Source organism: Gavialis gangeticus, unplaced genomic scaffold (genome assembly GCF_001723915.1).
Source record: "Gavialis gangeticus isolate Ggan-Ray unplaced genomic scaffold, GavGan_comp1, whole genome shotgun sequence".
Classification (NCBI taxonomy): Eukaryota; Metazoa; Chordata; order Crocodylia; family Gavialidae; genus Gavialis; species Gavialis gangeticus.
The window spans coordinates 149,840,562-149,848,617 of NW_017729022.1; the positions used below are offsets into that span (position 1 = coordinate 149,840,562).

General features: G+C 43.1%; 1 protein-coding gene across 4 annotated transcripts; it reads left to right on the forward strand.

Annotated features, from left to right (window-relative positions):
• The first annotated feature begins 703 nt into the window (after positions 1–703).
• MCFD2 (multiple coagulation factor deficiency 2) lies at positions 704–7,846 on the forward strand. 4 transcript variants are annotated; one of them, XM_019516314.1, is made up of 4 exons: positions 704–877; positions 4,187–4,338; positions 5,278–5,437; positions 7,110–7,846. In XM_019516314.1, exons 1-4 carry the CDS (start codon positions 722–724, stop codon positions 7,239–7,241), a joined length of 600 nt encoding a protein of 199 aa, XP_019371859.1. In that variant the 5' UTR covers positions 704–721; the 3' UTR covers positions 7,242–7,846. The 4 variants fall into 4 exon arrangements, with proteins under 4 accessions (XP_019371859.1, XP_019371860.1, XP_019371861.1 ...); XM_019516315.1 differs by having other exon boundaries at positions 719–873; XM_019516316.1 differs by lacking the exon at positions 704–877 and adding an exon at positions 981–1,064.
• The last annotated feature ends 210 nt before the right edge of the window (positions 7,847–8,056 follow it).

Consider the following 8,056-nt stretch of genomic DNA (forward strand, 5'->3'; position numbering starts at 1 on the left):
GGCCTTGCTGGTAGTACGGCCACATATGGTTCTTGAATGACTCACAGATTTGGAATTGATTTAGCTTGGAACACAAAGAACTTTTTTTTTAAATGGAAAAAGTCAAGCACACATTGCTAAAGAATTTTTTTGTTGTTGTTGCAAAATCCTTGGTCTAATGAAAGATATCATCTCTGCTACAAGTCCCGATTGCCGTTGCTAAAGGTGGCGCACATAGCTGTGCACCTCCCTGCCGGCAGGTATCTATTTTTTTAATAGCTGTCTCAAAAAAAAAAGTTGTTTTCCACTCAAATGGGAATATTTGAAGTGGGGCAGGGTGGGGATGGGTGGAAGCTGGAGGCTGAGCACCAGGCTGACAGCCCCTCTCCACAGCACGCAGCTGCTACAGGCTCTGTGCAGACTCAGGCCGGGGTCCCGCAGGGAGTTGTGGGCGCCCCTTGCAGCCTTGGGGCCGGAGTCTCCAGTCCCACCCCGCTGCAGGCCGCACCAAGCAATACCCAGCGCAAAACCCCCCACCCAGGGCCAGAGCCTCTCGGGCACAAAGTCCCGCCCAAGTCCCGCCCCAGGGGGCGGGGCTAGCAGCGCCGGGCGCTTGCCACGGCCGAACCTTCGGGGGGGAGGGGGCGGGGCCACGGGTTGGGGCGATGTGTCCCTTCAGGTACGGTTCCACGTGGAGATCCAAGTTACTGTGACGTGGCCCGGCCTGGGCAAAGAGAAGCCAATGGGCAGGATGGGGGCGGGCAGCGCGACACGCGCATGCGTCGGGTCAGAGGTGGGGCTGGAGATGGTGGCCGAGCCGGGCCAGATCCGCCCACACCTGCTGGGTGCCCGTAGCCGGCGGCAGGGGCAGTGCAGCGGCTGTGCGCTCCGGCGGCGGGTGAGAGCGGCTGGGGTGGGTTCTACGTCACTGTCCCTCGGCCCCCGCAGCGTCGGTTGGCGGAGCACGTGGGAGGCGGTGGCTCGGGCGGCGGCAGGTAGGGATCTGTCTGTCTGGCCGCCTGTATCTGCGTCTCCATAGGTAGCGCGGTGTCGGTCTAGCAGTAGTCACGGATCTGTAGGGACAGGTAGGTACGGTATGTCTGTCTACCTGTACCTGGTGCGTAAGAGTCTGTCTGTCAAGATCCATGCATCTGTAGGCCTAGGTAGGTCTGTCTGTCCCTCCACCTGTCTGTCAAGACCTAAGTGTCCATAGGTCTAGGTACATCTGTCGTCCACCTGCTTTTCAAGCTCCATAGATCCATAGGTATAAGTACATCTGTCTGTGTATCGAGATCCATGTATCCTTAGGTATAGGTACGTCTGTCTGTCCATCTGTTTGTCTATCAAGATTGACATATTTATAGGTATAGATATGTCTGTCTGTCCACCTGTCTGCTTTTCCAAGATCTACGTAGCTGTAGATATAGGTGCATCTGTCTGTCTGTCGAGACCTGAGTATCCATAGGCATAGGTACATCTGTCTGTCCATCTGCTTTTCAAAATCTGAGTATCTATAGGTATATATATGTCTATGGCTTTCTTTCTGTCTATCAAGATCCACATATCTGTAGGTATAGGTATATCTGCCCGTCCATCTGTTTTTCAAGACCTACAGATCCATAGGTATAGGGATATCTGTCTGTTTGTCAAGATCTGCATATCTGTAGGTATAGGTAAGTCTGTCTGCCAGTCCATCTCTATCAATATTTGCGTATCTGTAGGTATAGCTATATCTGCCTGTCTGTGTCATAGTTTCATAGTTTCTAGGGTCGGAAGGGACCTGAGTAGATCATCTAGTCCGCCCCCCTGCCATGGCAGGAAAGATTACTGGGGTCAAGCGACCCCAGCAAGGTGTTCATCTAACCTCCTCTTAAAGACCCCCAGGGTAGGGGCCAGCACCACTTCTCTTGGAAGTTGGTTCCAGACCCTAGCCGCCCTGACTGTGAAGTAGCGCCTCCTGATATCTAGTCTGTCAATATAGGTACTGATAGAGAAATATTTATCACAAGCTTGTGGGCTAGATAGAGCTGACTTCAGCTGCTGTGAAAGGAGGTACAGGGAGCAGCGTGTAAGGGCAGAAAGAGACTATATAAATACAAAGGCAGAAGGGAAAGGGGGAGCGAGACGGGAGCGGGGCAGTCATGGGAGAAGCTATACTGGTCCTAACCGGAAAAAGCTCATGCAACTTTGACATGTAGGTAAGCCCTAGGTCATCTGTTCAGAGTCTCGGATCGAAATGTGCCATGCAGAAGTTCCCATCAAAGCCTTGAAATGTTCTGCCTCTAATACACAACTTGCTTAGTCTAAACACACCTTGCTAGTGGATCTACTACCGTACACAGTATATGGAGCACTGTGAGAGTGGTATCATATTTTACTTACCCAGGGAGGTGGTCCTAAGGAACGTTGTTTTTTTGTTGGTTTGTTTTTTGTTTGTTTTTGAACTTTTCAGTGAACAAGCATAGTGTTTAAAGTTTCACAATGAGATTTTTTTCTTGAAATGCTTCTATTATCAAGGACAGAGAGGATGTTATCAAGGAGACTATGGAGAAATATATTTGATCAATGAATGCTTCATTGCTTAAAAAAATAAGAAAGAAAACCTAAGATTTTCACAGGTTATGCAAACTCTGCGTACTGCCTTGGTAGCAGCCCACAGGCTTATAAAAGCGGCTGGTGGTTCCTTTTCTAGAACATGCTACGTGACCTGCAACCACAGCCAAAAGTAACATCAACCCTTTTGTCCAACAAATACTAATGAGAAGGAAGGGACTGTTTCATTTTTTGAGGGAGGAGGGTAGGGAAGAGAGAGTGTATATTACTTTGTACTGCTGTTCTAGGCTTACCTGCTTTGGTAGGTTGTTCTGTGCTGCTGTTCACTCTTGTAGCTTTTTCATAATTCCTGTTAATACTGACTAGCACTTGCTTTGCTCTAGGCTATATTAAATTCCATGATAGTTATTGTCCCTATTATGTTATCTATCACAGGGGTGATAAATCTACCTTGTGCCTGGGCTTGAATCCTGCCTATGGGTTTCCTCGTGAGCTGGATCTGGGCCAGGGTGGCAGAAGTGGGACAAGTGGCCATGGGCCAGAGTGTGGTGGTAGTGCACAAGTGACTGCAGGCCAGGTGGCTTCAGGGCTACTGAGGGCTGTTGCACAGCCTTGTCTCACCCTTGCCACCAATGGTCATGTCCCCTCTTGGGCCTAGGGCCCCAGATTCTGCAGTAGGATGTTAACACTACTTGTCTTGCATTCAAATTCCTTGGCTACCAGTAATTCGGTGGGGTAGGCAGAGCTCTTCAAACTTGCTTTCATACCCATGAAAGTAAGTACAATAAAAGAGCATTGAGTGATGAGTTTTTAGTCTCTTGCATATTAGTAGGTGAACTTATTGTTTGGGGTACTTTAATTAATGCCATTTTTCATGTTATATGACTGAATAATGCAATTTAAAGGAATCATCATCTTACAATTCTTGTATTTTGGATAACCAATCAAATAACTATTTCGTTCTTGAAATAATAGGCTTTTATTGTGACTATCTTTACAGAGATCCACAAGAGAGTTGACATGTTTAGAATACACCTGTGCATGGACCCTAAACAGTGCTATAGTGAAGTAGTCATTAATAGGATTCTTTGAAGCAATTAAACAGAATTTGAACAGTCATCTCAGCTTTATCTTTAGTTTCAAGAATCTGACTTCTGTCAATGTCCATCTTAAACTGAGCATTTCTGCTATTTTGTTTTTAGAACTTGTAGTATCTGCAGTGTACTTACAGTAAGTGATCTCCCCATTCAACCTTGAGGAAGGAGGTCTAGTTTGGACTAAGAACCACAGATTAAGGTTAAGGAAATAAAGCTTCTTTACCTGTAGAATTTTGGGTGATGATACAGTGGCCATTTGATTATAAAACATTTGTTAATTTGCAGGTCATTCTAAGTTTGGACTTTGGAGGGCTTAGTGGCTACATATTCTTATTTGGAATAAGATAGGAAAAAAATTCTTGATAGTTACTTTGTGTTTTCAGCTGGAGAAAATATATAAATAGATGTTATAGAAGGTGGTTATTTGTGTGTGTGTGTGTGTGTGTAAAAGATACGCTTCTGTTCTGTAACAAGAATCTTTAAACATGCTTTATATGCAGTCTATTGAAAATGTATTGCATGTTACTGAGATTGTCTTTTTTCCCCTTTTTTGCTAGGCAATCACGATGGCTTCAAGGATTTTTAGAACGTATTTACTGTACTGCGTAGTGTCTGCATTCCTCTTTATCTCTGCCTTAGCTGACAATCATGTAGAAGACAGTCATCAAGGAAATATTCGCCTTGATAAGAACCTAGTACAAGACAAAGAGTATGTATTCTGCAAATGTAAACTTGTATCACATAATGACTGAGACATCTCAAGTTAAAATGTGTACAGGTAGACTCAGGAGGCCATTTGCAAAAGATCGCATGCTAATAGTTGGGCTCACCTTGCAGGTGACACCTCTGGGGGGATCAAAGATAGGACTTCAAGACACATTTCCTGCAAAACTTTAGTATGGGTCCTGGGTCCAAAAAAGTCATTTCTGGAGGCACTTAGCTGGAACACATTTTTAACCTCCATCCTCCCCCAAAATGATTTTGCTGTCATACACAATTATATTCTGAACACTTACAAAACAAGTCTCCTCCCCTCTCTTTCTTCCTCCCCTCTTTATGCAAGATAAAAGGGCTGGAGTAGTATAAAGGGGCCCCATAGGCCATGTCCACACAAGTGTGGATGTTTGGGTCCCTGGCAACAACTAGCAGTGGGACACCTCATGCTGCCACTAGTTTTCCCCAGGGAGTGCCTGTGCCAAGTGCCCTCTGGCACACAGCAGGTTACCCTGGATGGGATAGGGGTATCTGGGGCTAGCACTGGGCTGGCCCCAGCAACCTTACCTGGGGGCCTCCTGGGGCTACAGTAGCGGTGATCCTGCTGCTCAGAGTCTGGCCAGCAGCTGGAGCATTACTCTGGCTGGCCAAGCTTCGGTTCTGAGCAGTGCAGACTGCCCCCGTGTGCATTGCTCTGTTTTTTTTTGCACAGGTTTCTTTGACCCCTGGATATCCAGGGGAAACCAGGACTAGGAGGATCCAAGAATGACTTAAAGCTATCATAGACCCTTCCACTGGATTAAAATTCTGTGTCAGACCTCCAAAAGACACAGCATGGAATCTCACCCCGTGTTTGACTTGCTCCCTGGTCAGATAACATAGCTGAATATAAACAGGCTATTAAATATTAACTGCTTAACTTATTTATTTTCAGTCATATTATGGAACACTTAGAAGGTGTAATTGACAAACCAGAGTCCGAGATGTCCCCACAAGAGCTACAGCTCCATTATTTCAAAATGCATGATTACGATGGCAATAATTTGCTTGATGGATTAGAACTTGCTACTGCTATATCCCATGTACATAAACAGGTGAGCAGTATTTACAATAGCAGTGTTTAGCATCAGACAGAATGTGCATCTAACATGTACTCAGATGAATCAGTTTTTGTTTTGACTTATAAATATACTAATTCAGTCAAACTATATCCATTGCTTTGCAAACAGGGCCCCAGAAATGCCCTGTCCTTGTTTAAACTTCTGTATGGCTTGCTAGGCTATATGTGACCTTGGAGGCTATGTATGATGGCTCTGCAGAGAAAAGAAGAGCATTGTGCGTAGGCGCGGAAAGGAGAACTACTGGTTCTGTGGCTGGAATGTTGCAGTGCTGCTGTGGGAAAGGAAGCTTAATAAATAGTTCCTGATTCAATACTGCTCCAAATTCTATCACTACTTCTTTCAACTTCAGACTGCCATTGCTGTGGCCATGCAAGCTGGAAGAAAATTGCAGGTATAAGGGCTTTAATCTCAGCACTTCTAGTGCTGAGTTTTAAAGGGACAGGTGTAGGGCTGCCTTATTTATAATTTTACCCTGGGTTGGAGAGGAAGTTGATTTCTCTCCTTTTTTTTTTTTTAAACCCCAAATTGGAAGTCAGAAACCTCAGGAAGACAATATTAAGGGGTTTAATTTGAGAAGGATTATTAAATGCAGTTCAGAGTAACAAAGACTTCTTGTGTTCAGCTATAGCAAAAGCTCCTCTGAAAGCAGGAAACAATATCCTGTTCTTTGTAAATAAGCTGCTTTGTTTTGTTTCTCTAAGTGTTATGTTAAGAATATTATTGTGACTATCTGTAACAGTAATAACATACTGTAGTGTAATCAGCTTATAACTACTTTGGAACTGTTTCTCATGCTTGGAAATATACTTCATACAGTATATAGATAAAGTTCCAAATTAACTGTGTGTCACCTTGACTAGCTTCTCTTTCTGTACTATGTGCTGATTTAATTTGCATGTCCTTTAACCAAGAATATAAACTATACCTTAGGGGATTGGATTTTTTTGAGGGGGGAGAAGGGATGCAGAAGTCAGATATCTGGACTCTGATCCTCTAGCTTTGCCTCCTGTATAAGTGGCTACTTAAATGTAGGACAATGAATAATCAAGTAAGGACTCAGATGCCTTTAAAAAAATCTCAGGCCCTTGAGTAAAACCCTTCTTCCTAACTTAAATAGGACTTCTTTTGGACTGGTAGTAGTATTAGAGAAGTATCGCTTCTCGGCCTCTTGAAGGCTCAGATCATGTGCTTTGTTAAAGGACCTCAGCCAGGTGCAAGGCTGTTTAGATGTAGTTAGGGAACAGAATTAGTCCTTACACTATTAGGAAAAACACAGAATGTCAAGTCTATCTCCACTTCTTATTTCTGTTCGGATTGTGTGATTAAAAGGGCAGGTTTTTCCATACAGCCATCAACATCTCCTTTGCTATAGCCTAGTAATATTGAACATTTTCATGTTGACAATTCCTTTATCTGAAGTAAAATGTTTGCATAGCCCTTTTTTTAGTAAGTGTAAACATGTCAGTGATAAGCTTTCCTTATTGGTATGGTTGTCTGCGAGGAAAGGAGGAGAAAAAGATAAAGGTGTTCAGGGAATTGAGGAAACAAGGACTTTGTTTTGCTTTGGCTTAGATTGTAGCATGTTTTTTTCCAGTGTCCTATCAAATTGAGAAACACTATTTTAATTCTCTTTTTTTCCTTCTAGGAAAGTGGTGAACACACTCAAGCAATGAAAGAAGAGGAGCTAATTAGTCTAATAGATGATGTGTTAAGAGATGATGATAAAAATAATGATGGATATATTGATTATGCTGAGTTCGCAAAATCACTGGAATAAGTGTTTTGAATTTCTTCTAAATGTGACCCAGTATAATGTGATTCATTACCATCTCTGATGAAATGCTGACTGTACAAACCACCCTCCATGCTGCAGTGTTGTAGTAGGAAGATGTATATCTGTTCCACCTTAGTTCATTTGTTTGTTCATTTTGTTCGTTTGTTTGTTAAGAAGACTGCATAATTCAGAATACCACATTTGCTTAGAAGTGGACACTTAATTCTTGAAGCATAAAATGTTAAAAATGATTGTGTGTACTTTAGTTTCAGTTGACAAACTTTTACATACTAAGCAGTTTAAGGCTATTGAGAGATTAGACTATTTTTCTCTAGCATTTAAGAGTTCTGTTTTCATTTATAGAATTCCTAGAAAGCAAGAAAATGTGAACATAAGAGTACAGTGGTGCATCTGAAGAAAAATCCTTCCTAACTCCACATTAAGGTGATAGAACTTTCAAAAGAGAACTTGCTTATCAGTACAGATGTTTGAAGCATAGCCGATGTCACACAAAACCAAATTGTTCAGTTCAGTTTAGGCTTGAGCTTTACATGATACCCTATGGACTTCAGTACTATCTTTGCAGAAATAAAATCTTTTTAAATGTATTCATAGATTTTAAGGGGCTGGAAGGGACCTCAGAAGATCATCAGGTCCAGCCCCCTGCACCAGGCAGGAAAGACAACTGGGGTCAGGTGACCCCAGCGAGTATGTATTTTCTGGCTTGCTAATATGTTTATATACATCTTTTTTCAATTTCTTCCCATGTCATAGATCTAGGGTCTACCTGAACAAGTGACTGTGAGCTAAGTTAGGAT

Coding starts and splice junctions, on each gene's coding strand:
- MCFD2 (XM_019516314.1), top strand. CDS start 722: ATGGGCAGGATGGGGGCGGGCAGCGCGACACGCGCATGCGTCGGGTCA. Junction 878..4,186: donor GCTGTGCGCTCCGGCGGCGG/GTGAGAGCGGCT, acceptor CTTTTTTGCTAG/GCAATCACGATGGCTTCAAG. Junction 5,438..7,109: donor TATCCCATGTACATAAACAG/GTGAGCAGTATT, acceptor TTTTCCTTCTAG/GAAAGTGGTGAACACACTCA.